Raw genomic sequence first — 24,819 nt, 5'->3', positions numbered from 1 at the left:
AATCAGGAAGCACAGAATCTCAAATTCTTAAAATGTAGGGGCCTCCTTGGTTTTAAAAATATAAACAAGAGATTCTGGCTCACAGTGGACCCGTGTCCACATCAAGGCCTGGCTAGACCGGGCTGCAGAAATCAATGCCAGACACACTGCCCCTCACATACTTCCTTTTGTATTTGGTTATAAGGGGCCAAGACGGAAGGGCCAGGAGGCCTTCTAATGGCTTTGGGCCTGGCCTGATGGTCACCACAGGAAAGACCCATGCATAGGGCTTATCTATGCATGAAGCCTATGTCATCCTAGGTTTCTTTCCACCCTTACTCTGCACATGAGACAGTAAAAGAATTTTCTGGGCAATTCTATACTCAAACTTAGGTTAGAATAAAGTATCCTAATAACAACCACAATTCAGTGCCTTTGCCAATGCTTAATGGTGCTCAAGTTCTGAGTTTTAATACAACCGCAAAAAAAAAAAAAAATTTTTTTTAAGAGATAAGTTGAAATCTATTAACGAGCTAAAAATATGTATTTGAAAGTCCTTAGCTGTTAACTAATTTAGTATTCACACACTGGGGAGAAAAAAAAAAATCACAGAACTTCTAGTAGAGCCCTTTAGCTAAAGATCCTTGTATCTACATACAGTTTTTAATAATGTTCCAAATCAAGGGCCCCCTAAAGAAATACTGCTTTAAAAAAATCTAAAAATCCCCAAATTCTAGAGAGTAATCTAAGAGACCATTCTTTCTACCTGCCTAGCATTCTGGGAGCCTAAACATGAGCATCTTAAGCTTCTGAACACCCCCTTGCACTAGCCCACTTCCAATCATACTTGGAGCACATACTGTGGTGACAGATAGAACGATGGAAGCTTAAATTTGTAACGCTCTTGTCTGAGACGGGAAGAAAGGCTCCAGAGCGATGACGAAGAGCAGCTCTATTAACCTCTCCTGCCAAGAGCACGCACTCACTGGACACCAAAACCCAGTTTCAGCAGAGAAATGCTGACGTACATTTCACACTGGGATCCTTCCCCATCTTTTCAATAACTCCAATAGTCTTTATAATGAATGTTTTTTGTGGACTTCACATCAGGCAATAAAAGTGCTCTCCCTCTCTAAAGCTGCCATGAATTCAAGTTGGCGACACCGATTCCTCACCTGGTGCAGTCCCACTCTCACTCTGCAGCAGCGTTCCTGTCACTTGTGCGTTGTTTGGGTTTGCTCCAGGTGCTGTGGAGGGAGGAGGCCCTGCCCCACCCCCGAGGAGCATGCAGGATGGTGGAGGGGGCTGCCCACGTTTTAGTAACACTTTGTGGTCCTGCTGGCAACGGAATCGCGGAGGCACCTCCCGAGGCATGTAGCGGGCGGCGCTTGGCGGTTGTCCGTTCGGCACTGCCACCCTTTTGGCATTGTTGCCACCATTGACTGGTGGCGATGGAGAGCTGCCAATTGGGCTGGCGGCCGTTGGTTGGCTTAAACTTGGTTTCGTCACTTCGGGCACTGAAAGAGATTGGGAAACAACCTTTGAAATCAAATACATTTTTTTTACAGATTATTTTTAAGAGTGTTTATGTGGGACCAATTACAATAAGACAACCTAATAATCCTACTCCTTATGGACATGGCCTTTCCAAATTGCCAGCATCTTTAGTTTACTGAAGGTAGGGTGAAGGTGACAAGTATTCAAAGATACCAATATCACGGAATTCCATTCCACAGAGAGGGAGAGGGAAGCAATAGTGGAATTTCCCGAAGGGCTGCCCAGCAGCTCTGAGGGTACAGTACCTATGGTTCCCAGACAAAGTCTTTGGTAAAGGTTTAAGGCTTTTAGCCCAAGGGGCCCTTTCTGTCATCCACATTCTTAAAGACCTACCTCTGAGAAACTTTTCTCAAAGTCCCTGGACTAGGTAGGCTAAGCACCCTTCACTGTGCTCCTGGAACACGACGTCCATCTCTCTTTACCACTGAATTTTCCATATTATTTTGAAATTCTCCCTTTATAGACCCTTCTTCCTCATCAGATCTTAAGTCCCACAAAGCCAGAAATACATCTTTCATCCTTTTTTCTTAAGGTCTGCCACAGGGAACCTCAATCTAGAGCAGTGGTTCTCAACCTTCCTAATGCCGCAACCCTTTAATACAGTTCCTCATGTTGTGGTGACCCCCAACCATAAAATTATTTTCTTTCTTTTTTTTTTTTAAACAGTCAGTTTTTCTTTTTTAAAAATATATTTTATTGATTTTTCACAGAGAGGGAGAGAGATAGAAAGTTAGAAACATCGATGAGAGAGAAACATCGATCAGCTGCCTCCTGCACATCCCCCATTGGGGATGTGCCCGCAACCCAGGTACATGCCCTTGACCGGAATCGAACCTGGGACCTTTCAGTCCACAGGCCGACACTCTATCCACTGAGCCAAACCGGTTTCGGCCATAAAATTATTTTCATTGCTACTTCATAACTGTAATTTTGCTACTGTTATGAATCATAATGTAAATACCTGATATGCAGGATGTATTTTCATTGTTACAAATTGAACATAATTAAAGCATAGTGATTAATCACAATAACAATATGCAATTATATATGTGTTTTCCAATGATCTTAGGCGAACCCTGTGAAAGGGTCGTTTGACCCCCCCAAAGGGGTCGCGACCCACAGGTTGAGAACCACTGATCTAGAGGATCACAAAGTCAACTCGGACTCTTGCTTGTCACTGTGTGTAAATATTAGAAATGTCATAATCATTTTGCTTTTGCCCCACCTCCTCCCATTTTAAGTGTATCATGTATGTTTTTTCCAACTCTTTATTTAAAATAGAAATTTCAAAATGTAGATACTTTCCCTATTGACTTTAATAATTTAATGTTTTTGCTCACTTTAAAAAATGGCAAAAGGAAGTGTGGGGACGTGCTGGGTGACTGTCAAGCTATACTCTGCAGGACCCTCGGCTCAACCCTACGGGGGCTGTTCTTCTGGATCTGTACCTTCTTTGCTTCATCCTACCAAAAGACTGCCACCCTTTCCAAGCAAATTTACCTGGCAAATAGTGGCTGGCAGTAATATAGAAACAATCACTGAGCCTGATAATTCAGATGATTCTGAGGCCAAAATCCCTGACATCCAGAGTAACGTTAGGGCCAGCTCTGGTGGCAGTACTGTTCTGACTGCTGAAGTGATGCTGGGCCAGCATGTCACTCATTGAACTGGCTCCTTTATGAGGAGAGAGATACATCATCAGAAATCAGGGGGCTCAATCTATACCCACTGGACACTGGTGAGTCCTCTGAGTAATAAGAGAAAGGAGCAGATGCCTGAAGTAATGTCAAAGCAACCCTGGGGTCTAACCTGAGCCCATCAGGAGGCTATACTGGGCCTCCTAGTAAGGAAGGTAGGTCAGAATGAACATGGCGAGCAGAATAAACATATGACCTAAGAAAATAAACTGGTCATTGTCTAATATTTTTAACACAGCACCCTCTGCTATAATAGCCAATGGATAAATAACTGATAAACTGATGAATAAAGATGAATTATTTAATGATCCATTTTCTATCTGTGCCTGGAAGATTCGATACCACATGGCATTCTCAATCCCCGTTCCCCATCATGAGAATACACAAGAAGCTGGCAAAGGCTGGGGGGGAGGGGGGGTGATCTTCCCAAGTGGTTGTTAGGATGGAAGGAGCTAGGTTCCTATGAGGCTGCTCTTCTACAAAAGGGCTAGTCTTTAAGTTAGCGAGGTCTGTTACAGCCTTGACTCATTCCCCTAAGATAGAATAAGACACACTAAGACCAGCCTACTGCATTGAGGTCTGAACACCAGTTCAACTAACTTTACAATACGCACAGAACCACCAAAGAAATCTAGTGGGTATCACACATTGTGCAACATTCCCTGCTGAAGCACCTCAGGGCATTTCCCCACCATCACATCAGAGATAGAATGGATCATAAATTATTCATTTACTCTCCAAAAACATTTACTTACTCTAAGGACTGAATATTTTTCCCATTCCGTTGCCTTAATTATCTTATACCATTCTCATCTCAGTCTGAACTTCTAATTGCCTCTATTTCTGGAAAACTTCAGTAAGATGCTACTTTTTAAAAGATAAAAATATTAAGAATATTCTGAAAAAGGCAGAACCAATACAAATTACTATTTTCTTTAAATACCTTGAAAGGGATTTAAAACATGAAAAAAACCACCCACATAAAAAAACCTAAAAAAATGTTTAAAAGTAGTAAATACAAACAAGCCCTAGAAAAGACATTATTTTAGACTGAAAATTTCTTGTGAAGAATAATCAGTTAAATGTAGTACAAAAAAAAATCTCAAAGATTAATGACACTGTGAGTGGCCCATGCGCATTGAACAATTTTCAGTAACCTCTAAGCACTGTCTCCATGTCTTTACCTTCCACTCACTCCCCAAACTCAATGTACACTGGCTTTTGCCCTAACATCTCCCTAGGACAGTGATGGCGAACCTATGACACGCGTGTCAGAGGTGACACGCGTGTCAGAGCTGACACGCCAACTCATTTTTTTCGTTGATTTTTCTTTGTTAAATGGCATTTAAATATATAAAATAAATATCAAAAATGTAAGTCTTTGTTTTACTATGGTTGCAAATATCAAAAAATTCCTATATGTGACACCGCACCAGGGTTAAGTTAGGGTTTTTCAAAATGCTGACACGCCGAGCTCAAAAGGTTCGCCATCACTGCCCTAGGAGCTTCTCTCCTCATTAAATCACAGTGACCGTCATTGCTGTCTAATGCAGCGGCTGCCAACTGGAGGTCTGTGGACCACTGGTGGTCCATGAGGTTTGAAAGGTTGGCGCCCGCTGGTCTAATGGGCACTCACTGGACCTTTTCTTCAACTTGACATTACTAGCTATTCCCTTCCTCTTTGTTTTTGTAAGACTTACTCCAGCTCACTCTTCAGATTTTCTCTCTTCCTTTTTGCAGGTTTTTCATACTTTTTTTTTTTTTTTTAAGATTTTGTTTTTTAATTGGGCTTTAGACAGAGAGGAAAGGAGGAAGAGAGAAACATTAATGTGACAGTGGAACATCAATCTGCGGCCTCCTGCACGCCCCTATACTGGGGATCAAGCCCGAAAACTGGGCATGTGCCCCGACCAGGAATCGAACCAGCAACCTTTCAGTGCACAGGATGACACCCAAGCAATGAGGGCCACACTGGCCAGGGTGGTTTCTCATACTTTTGGTCAGGGGTCAGTAAATTTTTTCTGTAAAGGGCCAGAGAGCAAGTATTTTAGACTTTGCTAGCCATATGGTCTTTGTCCTGACGATTCATTTCTGTACTTTTAGGACAAAAGCAGCCACAAACAATGTATAAAATGAATAAGTGTGGCTGTGTTCCAATAAAACTTTATGACACTGAAATACAATTTTCATATCATTTTTATTGTTGTAAAATTGTTGCTTTTATTTCCTTCCCAACCATTTAAAAATGTACAAAACATTCCTAGCTCACGGGCTGTACATCAAGAGGCAGGCAGTGAGTCAGATTCGGCTCAAGGGTCACAGCTGGCAACTCCTGCTTTTGACTATACCCTTAAGAGTTGCAGGATGGCAGGTGAATTGGGTCATAAGTTTAAGAAAAATCTTAATGTGAAGGTTAGGCCTGCACCCTTCCCATATTTATTTGACCACAAACAATCCCAAGCTTAGGCTTTAACTACCACTATGTAAAAATCTTTCCCAAATTACTATCTCCAACTCAGAACTCTTCCACCCTTCCTGACACCCTCAAACTTGTTACCCTGCTCCCCTCCCATTATCGTCTGGTTCAAGCAATGGAGTCATTATCCAACCAGCTGCTCAAGTCAGAAACCTGGAAGGTGTCCATTATCTAATCACCATTATATTCTACTGAGCCAAAGCATCTTTCTATCACCACTGCTCCTAAACAGGTTCAAATCCTCATTACTTCTCATCTGGGCCACCTACCTGAGCCACATGTCTTATAATACCTCACATTCATTCACTCCCTAGAGAAAGCCAGTTCCATCCCTGAAGAAATAGCTCCTACCACAGTGTTAGAACACACAGGTATCTCTTCAAGGTGTGGATACTGCAAGTAATTCAGTTTGTAAATTACTTACTTGGGGAAAACCCCCACCTCAAATATCAATAAATTAGAGTAAACTCAAAATTATCCCAACCACCAACATGCACTCACTGTAATATGCCTTCTAGAATAGGCTCAAAAAACAGAGTTGTGACCAATGCACTGCAATGGTCCATCACCCCAGGTATACTAATGGAAAGATGCTGTCCTGCAGGTATGTCCCAAGAAGGTAAAGGTTATGAGTTACTGCTCTGGACAACAATATGTAAATTTTTTAAATTTATATTGAGCTGGAAGCTTTTCTGTGTTGCTTTCACTCATCATTGGTACTTTTGGAATAAGAGTGGGTCTAAATGAACAACACATCCAGCAGACATCTACCAAGGAACTGCAAAGTGTTAGGCACCAGAGGAGCCCTTAAATCCTTGAAGACAGTTACTGATCTTCCCCAGGTGGGAAGCCTTCCCTTGGGGGTTAAATATCCCTGGGTGTTTAACTTTCCTAGAGGTGACACAGGTTCAGATTTCTTAACCAATCTGGCCCAGATGCCACACCGTCCAGAAAGGTTTGTCTCTGTTCTTTCCATAGTGTGGTGCCTATTACAGGAACTGAACATCCCTTTCTAGATACCATATTTTTACTAATGCATCTAAGGTCAGGTTAGCTTTTATAAACTAATCATTTCATAGATAATGCCCATCAAGACAACCATCACCTGAATAGTTTTTTAACAAAGCTAAATTGCTATGTCTAAATCCCTCCATTAAGTAGTCTATCTTTTAATATCTAACCTTACCCTTCACCCCTGTTAAATCTACTGCATCAATCCCAGAAACTCAATTCTAAATATCCAAAAACGGGCGATATTAGCTTCTACCTGAAGTGCTTTTTATTATCTGTTACCTGGGTAGGAGGACCAACTCTAGTCCATGCCTTCATATAACTTGCAACAGAAATCCCTGTCCTGTTCTCTTAGAATTTTCACTTAAAAAAAAATGATGGAAGAAGAGTTTTGAAAAGGTTGAATTCAAAATCATGACCCATAAGCTTTCAAAACAAGTATCACTTTTTCTAAACTTCTTTACTTCCTGAAAAAATGTAAGGCTACTACAAAGGCCACTACAAACACCATGACAAGTACTTTTTATTTGTCACTACTGCTCTTCAGTGACTTCAAACAACCAACTTTAATTACTCTACACCCACTTTCACTTTTCAAGTGCACTGGAGGCTCAGTCAGCAAGGGTGTAAAATCTAAACATAAAAGATTCTAATGACTTAAAAAGGAAAAACAAAACCCAATTTACCTTTGGTTTTTTGTTCCGTGACCTGCAAAATAAATGAAGAGATATAAGTCAATGAGATTTGCTTTCTAATTTGATATTATAAGACAACTTTAATTCCAGTAACTCAAGTAATTCCAGCTCCCAGATACACAGACATAGTTAAAAATCCAGAAAAAGACGCTGCGAGTCAGTTCAGACATCCTTCTAAAAACAGTGGCCATAATAACTTACACGGCATCATTATGAAGGACACTCAAGTTAGAACAAAAAGCATCCCACTACCATTAAGTGATGAAGTCCTTGAACCAGGAATGCTGTTTGCCATTTTGGTTTTTAATAACTCGAGAAAAGCACATGGATGTGGCCCAGAAACTGAATTTGCAGAGGGCCAGAAAGACCCCCTGTGAGTATGGGCTCACACACTGGATCTCAAACCCAGAAAGCAAAAGTTCCGAGGCCATCACCGAAGGCAGCAGAGGTCATGCGTGGTAGGAGAACAGGATTCAGAATCAAGCTGTGCTACTTCCTGGCTGTTCGATCTGAGTTTTCTATTTATCTGATGACTGGAGATAATAACGGCAACTGCTTGCAAAAGGTTGTTGTAAAGATTAAACAGATATGCTATGCCAGCGTTCAATAAATGTTGGCTATTTTTATCAAAGTTTATGTAAATCAGTATGAAATACAGCAAGAGTGAAATATGTAAATTTTGAACAAACAAAGATTCCTTTGTTAAAAGTATTTTTTTATACAGTCACTGATATATCTTTGAAAGTGATTAACCTAAAAGGTTGGACAGGCTGAATATAATGATGGGCTATTAGAGAGTTTGGAAATTATGATTGGGAGGCATATGAAAAACTGTTTCTGCTAATAAGAGAGGAAAATAAAGAAGGGTGCCTAATTATACATGCCCTATAATACTAAAACAAAACCACAAAAGGGCATGCATAAAAAAACATCCAAAAGAAAATACTCAAAAAAAGTGCTCCAGAATTCCAATTGTGTTTATCTTACATTATTGAGATCATAGGTAATTTTGAACCCTTTTCCCAAGAGTCAATCTTCCAAAGCATTTTTATATTGTGTCTCTGACTTTTACAATAAAAATATTCATATAGAAAATAAGAGATTTGATTATTTGTGACTAGTAATCATACTAAATTACTGCCATAGGTGTTCATAAAAACATGCTCATCTTTGGAGGGTTATGTCCTGTAGCGAACCAGCCCATTTCACAATAGATTCCAGCACACCAGTGTCAGACATTGAATCTGAATTAAACAATCTACTTTTGTGACCTCCTGGAGTGTTTTTTACATTCTTGCATTAAAAGACAAGCTAATTCTATGGTACTGAATTTCTGGTAGACAGTGTTTCCCAGTACTAATTGTTACAGAGCTTAATTCAACTGTATGCTTTTTGTAAAACCCCATTTATCCAAGAATGAACAGATTTGTATCCACATACCAATTCCTTACAGCAATTTAAGGTTGATACTGTTGTAAATATTTCTCAGAATGCCATTATGAAGATCAGTTATACAGAAAGTCAATGTCTTCCCCAAGTGTAAATGACAAACCCAAATAATGTCGATGTGTCTTATGATGTGGGTCCTGTTAAAAGAGATGTCCCCCAGATGGTGAAAAGCTGGATGATCAAAGCATGTGTTCTGCCAACACTGAACAATGATCCTTTAGCAGCATCAGCCTAACGAATGTTAATGGAATCCTTCTTTGACACCTCTCTCATGAATGGAAATCTAACAGTTTACTCAGTGGTAGCTCTAGAAAGAACAAACTGCCACAAACATTGAACACAATGGGAAACGGTCATGTTTAATTTCTGTGTCAAAATAATTTAATTTAGGTTTAAAAGTCAATTCTTCAAGAAAATTATGTTGCCAGCACTCATTCCTGACTATTCATTTATCAAATATTTTTCTGAGTGACTCTTATGCATCAGGCACTCACTATCCTAGTTACAGGAAATGTAAATATGAATAAAATCTTGAGAAACTTATAGTCTAATGGGGAAGACAAAAGCAAAGAAGTGATTATAAAGCAATGGGCTAGGCAGCAAAATAGATGTGGAAGTGCTAAAAAAGAACCACAAATGTTTGCTGATTGACTGACTGAAGGACTACATAATAGAACCTCTGGCACGTTCTACACAATTCTTTGCATCACAGCACATTTTATGCCTCCCAGCTGAGGTGTCATCTCTATAATAAAGTTGAAAATTACTAAGACAATCACATGGTAAGCTTTTTGTTCTCTCCTTAAAACTGCTAAATCACCATTTCATTCTGAAATTTCACAATAGTTCAGTGTGATAAAATAATATCAAAGGCCATATGTTGGCCCAGATCCCATGTCAGCCAATCTAGAACATTTTTTGAACAAAATGACTCAATTTTTATTGTTCTGAATTAACCATTTGAAATTTTACTTATGGTGATTTTCCCAAAACTTAACCAATTTTTGATGCAGATGCAACACACAAGAGATAGACCATCCAGCTGAATAAACTACATTCTCTGCATAAATAATCCCAATTCACTCTTTAATTTTTTTTTTAAATTTACTGATTTGATAGATAGGTAGATAGAGAGATGGGGGGGGGGGGGGAGAGAAACACTGCTTTGCCTTTCCCCTTATTTATGCATTCACTGCTTGATCTTGTATGTGCCTTGACCAGGGGACTGAACCTGCAACCTAGGTGTATTGGGACAGTGCTCTAGCCAACTGAGCTACCAGGCCAGGGCCCCAATTCACTCTTGAATAAATCCAAACCATCTTTAATTCTGATCATTTTTCCATCAGTAGAATCCACAATGAAAGTTTACAGATGCATTCTGTATTGTTTCTAGATATTGACATTTTCAAGTTAAGAGAACACTATTGTCTACAGAAGGATGAGAATGAACTGCACATATCCTAGTCAGCTGCTCTAGTTGGCATCTTCTTGTTCACAGCCTTTGGTCAAGTTCCCTAATGTCCAGCCTATTAGCTATCCATTCCACAGCTGCAAAATACGATTTTTATACCAGGTTAGTAAATGAAATGCGAATGCGCTAAAGGAAAGGAGGCCTTCATTGAGGTTCACTCTCCCATCACGCCAGTTGGAGGGTCAGCATGTGTGGGGCATGGGGGCAATGCCCTTAACACTGTATGGCTGGCGGATGGAACTGCTTATTTGCAACCTCGATGTTGTGGAATGTGGCTGCACATTCAAAAGAAAGTATTTAAAAAGCATCCGGGTCATTATCTAACAATTTTAGTCAAATTCTTTACTACCAATTTAGACAATTCTAACAAGCTTAGGTTAGAAGGAACACATTAGAAGCAGGTACCCTAATAGCAGGAAGATGAGATGGTAAGCACAGCACTATAAATAGAAACAGAAACAATTAAAAGCAGACAAAATCTTAAAGAGCATAACAATCTATTACGGCACCAAACAATAAGCAATATTCCTTTTAATGAAGAAAAAATAAAATACGTTTCATAGGTTTAATATGGCAAGATCATAGGCATTCCAATTCAGAAAATATTTCCAATATTGTTTTTACTGCTGGCATTCATAAGTGAACTAATTTCAATAATTCAGAAAACTGAATTATGGGAAATGCTATATCCAACAATGCTGGGAAAACTTGCAGTGTCCCTTTTACCTTATATAGCATTGGCTGTGTTTGCCTTGAGTTTGTTCTAAATATACAGCTCCCTCTGAACCTTTTAACAGTTTTCACCTCCCTAAACTTACCTTCAATAACCTGGGACCACAGCAGGGACCCTTAAACCTGCCTTTCACGGGGAGCCCCTGCTTCCCAAGTGCTTCAGATAGTAGTAACAAGAACAGGAGGAAAATCAATTTTGCCTCCAAAAAAGAATAGAAGAAAGCAACCCTGCCAAGCCAAAGCCTCCCTCTCCTCTTGCCCCACTGCTGGGGTCCAACCCCAGCGGGTCCAGGGGTCCCCAAAGGTATGGACGGAGTCGGCGAAGAAGGAAGGACACGGAGAAAGCGTTCAGTTGATCAGCAGCCTAGCCAGGATCTCCAGCCAAGTTCTGGTCTCGATCTCCAGAGAGGTTCTGCTTAGGATCTCCAGCCAGGTTCTGTGTCCATGGTCTCTTGCTAGGTTCTCCAGGTTCTCCAGCCAGGTTCTGTAGCCAAGTTCCCTCGCTAGGTTCTCCAGCCAGGTTCTGTCCAGGTTCTCCAGCCAGGTTCAGTCACCAGGTTCTAGTCAGGTTCTTTTGCCAATTTCTGTAGTCAGGTTCAGTCCAGGATCTTTTGCCATGTTCTCTCCAGCCAAGTTCTTCTGTCTCTAGAGAACGTTCTGTGTAGGTTCTATGCCTAGGTTCTGTCTCTCTCGGTTCTGTCTTCTTACATTTGTATTTATACCAGTTGATTCCAATCCTATCAATCTCTATTTCAAAGGTTAGGGCGTTTCTTATCACCATTCCAGGGAGTAAAGATTATGTAGCTTAAGCATGATTGAACGTAGTTAAAGTGATTAATTTCCCACCTGGAACTTAGTTAAGAGGTTTTATTCCCTCCCTAACTTCAGGGGAAAATCCCTGCCTGGGGAAACAACCTTTCTCAGAGACCTTGGTTAAAACACATAGTGCCAAGAAGGTGAGCAAACATACTAAGAACAGTATGCCATATATGCCAGGTCCCTTGAAACAGCAAGCATGGACCGGCTCCCGGCAAGGTGATGCTTAAAGGAGTGGCAAGGTGAGGGAAATGAGCTCAGACAACGTCCAGGGCAGGGGGCCATGCTCAGCCACAAAGGGAGCCGGGCAAGGGGCTCAAACCATCTCTACTCCAACACTTCAACTAAGACTTTTCAGTTGACAGCTGTCTGCCCTTTTTTTCTTTTAGCATCTCCTTTCAAATCTCCCTAAGCAAATCTCAAAGCTATGCAATGCTCTCTTCCCCAAAACACTAAGCAGGCCCATCAGATCCTCTGGGAGGGAGGTTTCTTTATGCGATTATCAAAATGCAGGCTCCTATAAATGACAATGCTGGAGGTGGCCAGAAGAAGAGCAAACTGCAGTAACTTTGAAGTTATTCTATGGTATAAGCTTGCTTAAGAAAATAGAGATTAATTATGACAAAAATAAGGAAATATGAGAAGAATTTACGTGTTAGTAAATGTCTTGCCTTTCTCAATATAGTAAACCCTTGATTTTGTGGAACTTGATTTAATGAACAAAACTTCCAGTCCATAGGTGAAAATCAACACCTCTTAGTTACAAAATGTTTTTAACCAAGATTTGCTTATAATTAATAGGTGATTTGTTGTTATTAATTCACTGTTATTTTTAACAAATTGTAGTGAATAGGTCATATGTTGGAAAAAAATACCAGTAATTTTGCTGACATAAATATTACATATCTATAACTATCGTCTACATCAGTGATAGCAAACCTCTTGAGCTCGGCGTGTCAGCATTTTGAAAAATCCTAACTTAACTCTGGTGCCGCGTCACATATAGAAATTTTTTGATATTTGCAACCATAGTAAAACAAAGATTTACATTTTTGATATTTATTTTATATATTTAAATGCCATTTAACAAAGAAATATCAACCAAAAAAATGAGTTCGCGTGTCACCTCTGACACGCGTGTCATAGGTTCGCCATCACTGGTCCACATACTTAAATCAATGGTCACGACTTTTAAACAAAGCCTGGTGAATGATTAGCATGTGATCACACCACATCTTGAGCATGGTAACTGGTTTTATTGTCAATGGGTGTGACTTTCTGCAGCAGTTCTTTTTTAATAGTGTGAATGCCACTTTTATTAAAAAATATGTATGAATCCAGAATATACCAGTTTATTACATAATAAAAAATCCAGCATTCAATTCAATAGAGAGAACAATCTAATCTAATAAAAGAGAAACATGCAAATTGACCATACCTCTGCTATACCCACATGCCCACCAGCCAATCAGGAGCAAATATGCAAATTAACCCAACTAAGATGGCAGCGGCGACAGAGCTGGAGCGAGCAGGAGGTTTGGGTTGCCCCCGGCAATGGAGGAAACCAAACTTCCCGCCTGCCCAGCTGGCCCTGCCGGCCCTGAGCTCCGCTCAAGGCTACAAAGTTTCAATTATAGAAGATAAATAAATCCCAAATACCTGCTTCCAGCCTGCAGCCGTGGCCAGCCTGAAAATAACCCTCAGCCCCGCACCCAGGCTGGCCAGGCACCCCAGTAAGGCCCCCCCACCATGAAGGGGCTGTGGCCAGCCTCAAAAGAAGCCCTCAGCCCCTCACCCAGGCTGGCCAAATACCCATGTGGTGAGGGTCCCCGTTCAGTGCCTGGCCAGCCTGCAAACAGCCATCAGCCCCTCACCCAGGCTGGCCAGGCACCGCAGCAGGACCCCCTCCCTGATCCAGGACACTGTTCAGGGCAAACCAGCCAGCCCCCCCGCCCCCCGCCGTGCACCAGGCTTCTATATAATAAAAGGATAATATGCAAATTGACCCTAACAGCAGAACCACTGGGAATGACTGGTCACTATGACACACACTGACCACCAGGGGGCAGACGCTCAATGCAGGAGCTGCCCCCTGGTGGTCAGTGTGCTCCCACAGGGGGAGCTCTGTTCAGCCACAAGCCAGGCTGCCAGCTCCCAGCACAGTGGTGGTTGTGGGAGCCTCTCCCGCCTCCTCAGCAGCGCTAAGGATGTCTGACTGCAGCTTAGGCCTGCTCCCCGCTGGCAAGTGGACATCCCCCGAGGGCTTCCGGGCTGCCAGAGGGATGTCTGACTGCCATCTTAGGCCCAATCCCCCAGGAAGCAGGCCCAAGCCAGCAGGTGGACATCCCCCGAGGGATCCCAGACTGTGAGAGGTCACAGGCTGGGCTGAGAGACCCCCCCTTGCCCCGTGTGCACAAATTTTTGTGCACTGGGCCTCTAGTGTAATTATAAAAAAAATAACTTTAGGACATAGCTTCACTCTATAAACCAAATCTAGAGGAGGAGGAAGACTGAGTTTGGCATCACATAGGTGATGTTTTTGGAGCTCATCTGGTCTGTTTCAATTGTCAAATGGCTGTATTGATTAGTCAGATTACATAGCAGCTTATTAAAATGGCCAGAACTTTGAATTAGGCTTTGCAATTTCTTGGTTTGATTATCTCTTTAGCCAGTATCAAAGATTAACTACAAAAGAAAAGACCATGGGCCCTCACGGGACTGTGTGTCTAGTACCCCTAACTCTCTGTACCTCCCTTTGCTGCAGCTTCATTCAAGATGTGTTGTTCAGAGCTGCCTTATTCTAACTTGTTTCCTGGCACAGTTGGTTGGTCCAGGCTTAGGCATCTGAGATAAGCTGGCTTCCTCTGTAGCAGTTTAACTTGAGCCTGCTGATGTTCAGACCTGCACTAGGCCACACCCCAGCCGTGTGCATTTGTTTATTTGTGGTGACTAAAGAATGCATGCATTACTAGACCTATTCAGTAAAAATTTAAAATTACTATAATACATATAGAAAACTTTTCTGTGAAATTAAACTTTTCATGCATACTTAATTTTAATTACACAAATGTGTCTACATAAGTAAAAACATGTAAACTAACTTGTCAAATTTTTAACATATGCATTCAGAAAACCTATTTTATTAAATAACGGACTTTTGACTTTAGTGGACACACCCTTGTCCAAATTAGCCCATTATATTGACGGTTTACTGTATTGTTTACTGCTGTTTTGATAAAATCAGCTGCAGCATTATTTAATAGACTTAACTGAATAAACCCACCTTCTGAGTGGCTTCTTTTTTCTTTTTATCCTCTTTCTTCCTTTTCTTGTCTTCCATTAACTGTTCTTCCCTTTCTTGCTCCTTCTCTCTGTTAAAGTAATGTCAGACCAGAAAGTTAAATATCTGCTTGTAGATGGTATGTAATGCAACAATTCATCTCTGTGACTGAGTAGAACACTGTATTTTACTTAAACTGAGAGAATGCAAAAACCACATTTAGTTATCCCTAATTTTGATTTGTTGCCCCTTTTGCAAAACATGACATTAAGTTTGGCTTTAAAGAAGTCCATTAAAGTGAGTTTTTTTGAGATCTTCCTAAAAGAACACACACACACACACACACACACTTAATGTATTTCCACTCATCAAAGAATGTGATGTGAATATATGACAATATCCAATTGGCTTCTTCTGGCAATATTCTTCACAAATAACATAGACTATATTAATTCAATTATGGCACAAAGGTATTTATAATTTAGATGTTTCTCAAAACATTTTCAGAGTGATTAACATAATACTCTATGTCCTATATCTTGTGTTTTTAAGGCTGAGTATCCTATATATCAGGTACTTTTTATTGGGTGAGTTCACTGTTGCATCTTCCTGGCACACCTGAATCAGGACAATCAGGTTTTGCTCTCCTCTATTAAAATAAAAATGATACATAATAATAAACATCCCAGTCAAAGAAATGTGATGAATCTTAAGAAACTAAGATAATGTAATTTATAACCCAACATGTATTCTAATATATTTTATATATATACTAGAGGCTCAGTGCATGAAATGCATGCAAGGGGGTGGTGGTGGTGGTGGTGGTCCTTCAGCCCGGCCTGCATCCTCTTGCGATCCGGGACTGCTGGCTCCTAACTGTCTCTGCCTGCCAGCTTGATCTCCTCTAACCGCCCTCCCCTGCTGGCCTGATCACCCCTAACTGTTTTCCCCTGCTGGCCTGATCACCTCTAACTGCTCCCCTGCTGGCATGATAGCCCCTAACCGCCTCTGCCTCAGTCCCTGCCACCATGGCTTTGTCTAAAAGGAGGACTGGGTGACTGGAAGATGTTTGGTTCACCCAGTCTAATTAGCATATTACCCTATTATTAGTATATATATGCCAACTTTCACTGTTATGTGTCAACTGGGAAAAATGCAAGCAACCACTGTTGTAACTTCAAAGTTCAAGTCAGGAGACCCCAGGTGCTTGTTTATTGAATTTCAGAATTTGAAGGCAAGTTGGAGATATACTGGTAGTTCCCAGGTTCCTAAGTACCAAACAGTACTGGTGATTTTAGGGGATCAACACATCAAATCCATGGTTTCACAGATATTATCTAGGAAAAAGCTACAAGTCAGATAAATTAAAGAGAAACGTTAAGGTAAAAGTTTGCATATGCGGCAAAAATCACAAAGATGGTTCCTGAAGGACGCAAGTTTGGGGAGTGGGAATCACTTTACCTATACAGAAGGAACTGAGGACCAACCCCAAGTGAGCTCTCATGAATATGTAATTAATGATGTACTTACATAAATCAAACAACAACAGGAAAAAAATGTTTTACCTACATGTCAAGTTTGGTGGCTCTGCCCACATCCACATTTCTCCTTGTATAACATCTGAGCATAAATATACAAAAGCCTAATGTGCACAATTCACACTCTACAGGTAACTTCCATGAAAACTTTTCTTCTTAGGTTTAGAGCTGGATTTCTTTGGAGTCAGATTATGTGTACATCAGGCTCAGCGTGGAGCACTTGGTGAAGCCCACTTGCAGCCATGCTAAGAAAATGGATTTACGAAAACTGGCAAGATGGATGTTGACCACCTAAGGCAGTTTGACCACAGATCCTGTTATATTTGGTTCCTAGAGCCTCTTGCTTCCTCTAGATGCGAGTGGAAGAAGGTGGGGTTCCTCGTGACTCAGATACTGTAACTTGGTTTTCGTATTTTAAAGTGCAACTGATTACTGAGAAAAAGCAAACACAGCATGAATATCTCCTACTTAAATAAATGATGCTTTAAAAAGTACTAAGTTGCATTTTTCTAAATCTACTCTAAAACTGAAAGTTCATTTATAAAATGCAATGTAAAAGAAGCGGTAAGTCTTTAATGAGACACATTCTTACAAAACTAACCTTTTCAAGTATTTTTTCCTATAAACAGGTAATTTAGGGAAAGGAATTGAAATTCATGTTCACATGCAAGCAGATTTACTTCCAAAACAAATATTTTACAAAGCTTCCCAGGAGACAGGCTGTGCTTTCACTCTGATCTTTAATGTGTATACTGGTAGAATTGAGTCTTCTCTTTAAATTTCACTTCCTTCGGAAGAATTTATTTTCTAAAACCAAACCTGAATTAAAAACCTGCCATTCACTTAATAAAGGATCACATAGTGTGGGGTTCACTTTTTTCTGAGTTGTACTCGATTTAAGCTGCACATTAGCATTGTTTGGGGAGCTTTAAAATATCCCAATGCTGGGGCAGAGCCCAAGCAGAGTGAAGAAGGCATCCATGCAGGGAAGGCATCTAGGTGGTGGTGATGCAGGATTGGTTACACAAAGGGCGTCTGATCAATAAATAAATATAGTTGAAGGTACAGAGGGAATTAATGGTGAAGAGCAAAAAAATAAAATGTTCTCTGTAAAAAAAAAAAAAAAATAAGAAAAATTAAATAAATATATTAAGGATAGTGAAAGTTAGGTTTCTCACCATTGCAAAAGGAGTTACCAAAATGAAAAGAGAGAATGCACCCTGTGGAGTTGGGTCAGGATTAATTATTGGCATGAACTCCTGTTTATTTTTTTAATATACTCTGAGCTACCTGCATGTTAATAATCACTTAGTAGCTGCCTCAGTAATTAGATCGACTGTCATTGTAGCATAGTGCTTGGGTTCAAGTAACCCTTATTTTACTTAATAATTGCCCCATATCACAGGTTAGTGATGTTAGCTAAAGAGAAGCCGTAAAGTACATGGGTTAAGTAAAAAAGTGTATCTAGGAAAAGACATAGAATTTATAGGGTTTGGCACTCTCCATGGTTTCAGGAATTTTGGAACATATCCCTTGTGCGTAAGTGGGGAATATGTCTGCGCGCGCGCGCGCGCGCGCGCACACACACACACACACACACACACACACACACACCCTAGCTCTATTACTGAGAGGGCTTGAGGAACAAACATCCAAATACCAATGAACATACCTAGCATCCAGATTGTGGCTTCTAAATACCATTATTCACTAAAAAATAGAGTTCTCTGGAAAAGAGCTAATCTGGAGGTTAGGGCAAGGAAAGTACAAGATGAGCCTGGACTACTTGCTTGTCAAGAAGAAAATGTTCAAAAAATGATGAGACAGGTCAAATGTAATAGAAAGGCCAGTTGAAGGGGAATCCTATAAGCTAAACCTGGGAAATGTATTCAAAAGAAAAGCCTCAAAGCAAATAACTAAATCATTTAACAAACATACACCGAGTTACTACTGCATTTCAGGCACTGACCTAAGCATTGGGGAGGAAACATTGGGTGAGAGAGAGACAGTCCCTGCCCTCAGGAAGGTGACATTCTAGATAGGAGACAAAGAAAACAAGCAGTGCCAGGAAATCATTACAAATGCCATGAAGACTATGAAACTGAGAAAGGGACCAGAGAGTGACTAAAAGGGAAAGGATCGGAAGAGGTTGGGATACTTTACATAAGATGTTCACCAACGGCCTCTCTGAGGTGTTTATATCTGAGTAGACACCTAAATGGAGAAAACTATCTGGGAAATGAGTATCTGCCCAGGCAGGGGGAATGTAATCTAATAAAAGACAAACATGCAAATTGACTGTACCTTTGCTACACCTTAAGACACGCCCTCCAGCCAATCAGAGCGACTATATGCAAATTGGCCTAACCAAGATGGTGGCCGGCAGCCACAGAGCTGGAGCGAGCAGGAGGCTTGGTTGCTCCAGTGATGGAGGAAGCCAAGCTTCCTAGCCAGCTCTGAGCTCCACTGAAGGCAACAAAGTTTCAATTATAGAAGATAAATAAACCCCAGATACCTGCTTTCAGCTGGCCGTGGCCACGGAGCTGGAGCGAGCAGGAAGCCAAGCTTCCCGCCTGCCCCGGGGCTCTGAGCTCCACTGAAGGCAACAAAGTTTCAATTATATAAGGTAAATAAATCCCAGAATAAAAGAAAAAAGAAAAAAAGGAGAGGCTGGGAGCTTCTGTTGCCGGGGGGCTTGGTCAGCCTGACAACGGCCCTCAGCCCCTCAACCAGACTGGCCAGGCACCCCAGTGGGGACCCCAAACCCTAAAGGGGGTGTGGCCAGTCTGAAAACAGCCATCAGTCCCTCATCCAGGCTGGCCAAACCTCCATGGGGTGAGGGTCCCCACTGGGGGGGAGGGGTTGACCAGCCTGCAAATAGCCATTGCCCTTCACCCAGGCTGGCCAGGCACCCCAGTGGGGACTCCTACCCTGAAGGGGGTGTGATCAGCTGCAAACAGCCATCAGCCTCTCACCCAGGCTGGCCAGGCACCCCAGTGGGGACCCCCACCCTGAAGGGGGTGTGATCATCCTGCAAACAGCCATCAGCTCCTCACCCAGGCTGGCCAGGCACCGCAGTGGGACCCCCACCCTGATCTGGGACACCCTTCAAGGCAAACCAGCCGGCCCCCACCCATGCAGCAGGCTTCTATCCTATCTAATAAAAGAGAAATATGGTAATTAGCCGTACCTCCGCTACCCTTCCCATTGGCTAATCAGGGCGATATGCAAATTAACTGCCAGCCAAGATGGCGGCCGGCAGCCAGGCAGCTTGAAGCGAACATGAGGCTTGCTTGCTTCAGTGACGATGGAAGCTAACGTTTCCCGCCTGCTGCTGTTGGCCTCTGAGCTTGCAGTTTGAAACATTGTTACAAATATAGAAGCTAAACAAAACCCCAGAAACCTGCTTTCTGCCAGCCGGGATCTCAGAGCTGGAGTTGAAACAGTGTTTCGATTATAGAACCCAAAAAAACCAGATACCTGCTTTCAGCAGCCGAGGCCTCAGAGCTGGAGCCAAGCCTCAGAGCTAAAGTTCGCCCAGAATAAAAAAAGAAAACAAAGAAAAAAAGGAGCGGTTGGGAGCTTCAGTCACCCGCCAGCCTGAAAACAGCCCTCAGGCCCTCACCCAGGCTGGCCAGGCACCCAAGCAGGACCCCCACCCTGATCCAGGACACCCTTCAGGGCAAACCAGCTGACACCCACCCGTGCACCAGGCCTCTATCCTATATAGTAAAAGGGTAATATGCCTCCCAGCACTGAGATCAGCGGAGCCGCGAGGCCTCCCGGCACTGGGATCAGCATGACGGGGGCAGCGCCCAAAACCCCTGATCACCCTGCTGCTCTGTGTGTGACAGGGGGCAGGGCCACAACCTCCCTATCCACCCTGCTCTGTTCGTGACAGGGGAAGGCGCCCCAACCCCCTGATCAGCCCTGCTCTGTGCCTGATAGGGGGGAGCTCCCCAATCCCCTGATCGCCCTGCGGCTCTGTGTGTGACAGGGTGCGGCGCACCAACCCTCTGATCGGCCCTGCTCTGTGTGTGACAGGGTGCGGCGCCCCAACCTCTCCCCCCACCCCCCCACACACACAGGCCCTGCTCTGTGTGTGACGGGGTAGAGCCATAACCTTCCCATCGGCCCTGCCCTGAGTGTGACAGGGTGTGGTGCCCCAACCCCCTGATCCGTCCTGCTCTGTGTGTGACAGGGGGCAGTGCCCCAACTCCCCTATCGGCCCTACTCTGTGAGTGACAGGGGGGAGCTCCTCAACTCCCTGATCGACCCTGCTCTGTGCGTGACAGGGTACGGAGCCCCAACCCCCCTGATGGGCCCTGCTCTGTGAGTGACAGGGGGCAGCACCCCAGCCCCGATTGGCCCTGCTCTGTGCGTGACAGGGGGTGGCGCCGCAACCTCCCCATCGACCCTGCCTTGAGTGTGACAGGGGGCGGTGCCCCAAACCCCCAATCGGCCCTACCCTGAGCGTGACTGAGGGTGGCATCGCAACCTCCGATCCGCCCTGCTCTGTGCATGACATGGGCGGTGCCCCAACTCCCCAATCAGCCCTGCTCTGAGCCCGACCAGGAGTTGCACCTAGGGATTGGGCCTGCCCTATGCCACCCGGGAGCAGGCCTAAGCCAGCAGGTTGTTATCTCCCGCGGGGTCCCAGACTGGGAGAGGGCACAGGCTGGGCTGAGGGACATCTCCCCCGCCCCCCCCCCCGAGTGCACAAATTTTTGTGCACCGGCCTCTAGTCCTATATAATAAAAGGGTAATATGCAAATTGACCCTAACAGCAGAACCACTGGGAATGACTGGTCACTATGACACACACTGACCACCAGGGGGCAGACGCTCAATGCAGGAGCTGCCCCCTGGTGGTCAGTGCGCTCCCACAGGGGGAGCTCTTCTCAGCCACAAGCCAGGCTGACGGCTGCCAGCACAGCGGTGGTTGTGGGAGCCTCTCCCGCCTCCTCAGCAGTGCTAAGGATGTCCGACTGCAGCTTAGGCCTGCTCCCCGCTGGCAAGTGGACATCCCCCAAGGGCTCCCGGGCTGCCAGAGGGATGTCTGATTGCCAGCTTAGGTCCAATTCGCTGGGGAGCAGGCCTAAGCAAGCAGGTGGCCATCCCCCGAGGGGCCCATACTGCAAGAGGGCACAGGCCTCTAGTCTACACTAATAAAAGAGAAACATGCAAGTTGGTGTCACTCTGCTACACCCACCAGCCAATCAGGATAAGTATGCAAATTAACCCAACAAAGATGGCTTTTAATTTGCATATGTAGGCATGGAGCGAAGACTGAAGGCTCTGCCCAAGCGAAGACTGAAGACTGAAGACAACTGAAGACTGAAGAGGCTTGGCTTCTGGACTGCGGCCAGAGCGAAGGCCTGGGTCCTGGATGCCGGAGGAATACCGGTGCCTGCAGCCAGGGTAAGGAAGGCCTATTGCATGAATCTCTTCATGCAATGGGCCTCTAGTAGTAAGTATAAGGCTCTGGAATGTAAAGTGCTTGGTGTGAATTCAGAACTTTATTTTTTTCTGGGGGGGCAGGGTGCTATACTTCCCTCTTTCTCTCACCTCCCTCCACAGCAATAGCACCCCCTCTCCCTGACACACATACCCTTCAGAGTTTTCTGCACTTACTTAATAATAGTCCTCACTCATAACCAAAGAACTGGGCTTCATATTTCTTAAAAGGTTCCCTTCTCCCTCCTTCCCTCCTTCCTTCTCTCCCTCATTTCAGTGCCTACTTGATGTCAAGCACTCTGCTGGAGGCTGAGAATTCAGCAGCAAACAAGATGAAGTGCTGCTGACCTTCCTGAAACTCTTAGTTTAATTAATTAACTGATTGATTATAAAATGTTTTTATTGATTTTAGAGAAAGAGGAAGAGAGAGGGAGAGAGAGAAACATCGATAAGAGGGAAACATCAATCAGCTGCCCCCTACTGGGGACTGAGCCCACAACCAATATGCCCTGACCTGGAATCAAACCATGACCTCTTGGTGCATGGGACAATATTTAACCAACTGAGCCACACTGGCCAGGGCTTAGTTTAACTTCTTAAATGGCTGTATCTTGCTTCACAACCTGGACAACAGCTTCTGAGCAGGGACCTCTGTTCTTGCTCTGAAGACAGCTTGCTGTCCTCTGCTGTTTTCAAAGTACCAAATCTTGAATATATGAATTCATGGGTTGTGATAATCAAGGTAAGAAATCAACTTCTTTCCACAAACTAGAAAACCATGACCAATGATTCTTGAATTCATGTGCCTAAGCCCATCATGCCTTAAACATCAAGTAGAGGTAGGGCTGACAATTATTACTTGAAAGTGGTACTCACCAATATGCAGACTAGAGTGAAAAGATTATAAGAGCCTAAATTCAGCTAAACAACCAGGACTCATCTTGACAGGAAAATATCTTCAGCTATAAAGAGAACTTCCTTTTCTTTAAGGTGTGGGTAACTGGTTATCACAGCATCAAAACCCATCCTCATGCTCTATGGTCAGTAAGTGTGGCACCTTTGGTTCCAGTTTATAACCAACTCCACACAATTGAGGTAGATAGAACTGAACATATACAACCGATTCATCCAACACATGAAACATGCCAGAAGCAAATACTGTGAAAGAACAAACTATTAATACATCAACAACTTGGATGAATCTTAAGATAATTATGGTAAGTGGAAAAGCCAATCCCAAAGATTGCATACTGTATGATTCCAATTATATGACATTTCTGAAATGACAAGTGGGGTCATCAGGGGGTGATGTGGAGTGAGGCAGTGTGACTATTAAAAAAAAAAAAAAAGTCAACACTACTGATTCTTGAGGTGGTGGAATGATTGTGTCTTGATAGTGGTGGTGGATATATGAACCTACAAGTAATAAAATTGTACAGAACTAAACACACATACACAAATAAGTACAAGTAAAACTGAGGAAACATAAATAAGATCAGTGAGTTATTTTGACGTCAGTATCTAGCTTATGATGTTATACTGCAATTTTTCAAGAACTCATTGGTGGAAACTGGGTAAAAGGCACATGGAATCTCTGCTATTTCTCACAAGTACATGTGGATCTACAATTATCTCAATACAATTTTTTTAAATATATTTTTTATTGATTTTTACAGAGAGGAAGGGAGAGAGATAGAGAGTTAGAAACATCAATGAGAGAGAAGCATCAATCAGCTGCCTCCTGCACACCTCCTACTGGGGATGTGCCTGCAACCAAGGTACATGCCCTTGACCGGAATCGAACCTGGGACCTTTCAGTCTGCAGGCCGACGCTCTATCCACTGAGCCAAACCGGTTATGGCTCAATACAATTTTTAATTTTTAAAAAATCCTCCAACATTAACTCACTTTTTAAAATGTTTGTCAAGGACTTCTACTTTAAACAATTTTTAAATAGCTCTTTGTGAAAGTCACATAAAAGTCCAAAAGAATTTTAGAAATCGTTTATTCCTGACATTCACAGAAATGCATTTCCAAAAATATTCTAGAAATATTTTGGAAATATATGTACTTTACCCTAATATGTTCAAATTGCTACAGTTTTATCAATCATGGCTCCTTGTCTCAAGTACATTAGATGATAAATATGATACCACAGGGGTATTTAAAATGTCCCTCTACCACACAATTCACAATATAATTCTTTAATTGGTGATGTAATAGTAATAGAAGCTATCATTTACTTTTTGCAGGACATGTGCATCTGCTCAGTCAACTCCATTCCAAGTCCCTTCTGGTCCGTTTCCTGACTCCTTTGTAACTAGAGCTTGAGATGTGATTTATGTTCTACCAGTAAGTTGTACTTGTGTGTGACTTTAACAGGGAACTGACAGGGTACAGGACATTCATCCTCCCAGGGAGCATGGTAGAGATGACATGGTCCTAAAGCCGACACCCGTAACAGTGGTTTCCCCTGTCCATGGTCTGGTTCCCAAGGATCTATGAGATAGCATCACCATTTAATAGACCCGTGGCATAAGTGACAATGAATTCTTACTTTCTATATACTAAGAACTCTGTCTAACACAGATTCATATAAGGTTTCCAAAGCACATCTGATATATGTGACTTTTATGGATAGTTATTTTCTTAAAAGACAAT

The 24,819-nt window shown here is 42.7% G+C and overlaps 1 protein-coding gene across 1 annotated transcript in view; it reads right to left on the bottom strand.

The window, feature by feature from the left end:
- TNRC6B (trinucleotide repeat containing adaptor 6B) overlaps positions 1-24,819 on the bottom strand; it is a 218,141-nt gene that overhangs the window by 53,664 nt on the left and 139,658 nt on the right. The window contains exons 6-8 of the mRNA XM_081083202.1: positions 15,167-15,254; positions 7,407-7,428; positions 1,155-1,496 (exon numbers count right to left, since the gene is read on the bottom strand). Coding sequence (XP_080939328.1) covers positions 1,155-1,496; positions 7,407-7,428; positions 15,167-15,254 — 452 coding nt within the window. The remainder of the gene's footprint in view (positions 1-1,154; positions 1,497-7,406; positions 7,429-15,166; positions 15,255-24,819) is intronic.

Source organism: Myotis nattereri (assembly GCF_964212035.1).
Source record: "Myotis nattereri genome assembly, chromosome: 2".
Lineage (NCBI taxonomy): Eukaryota > Metazoa > Chordata > Mammalia > Chiroptera > Vespertilionidae > Myotis > Myotis nattereri.
The sequence above is the reverse complement of the archived record's forward strand: the minus strand, read 5'-3'. Positions and strand labels throughout refer to the sequence as shown.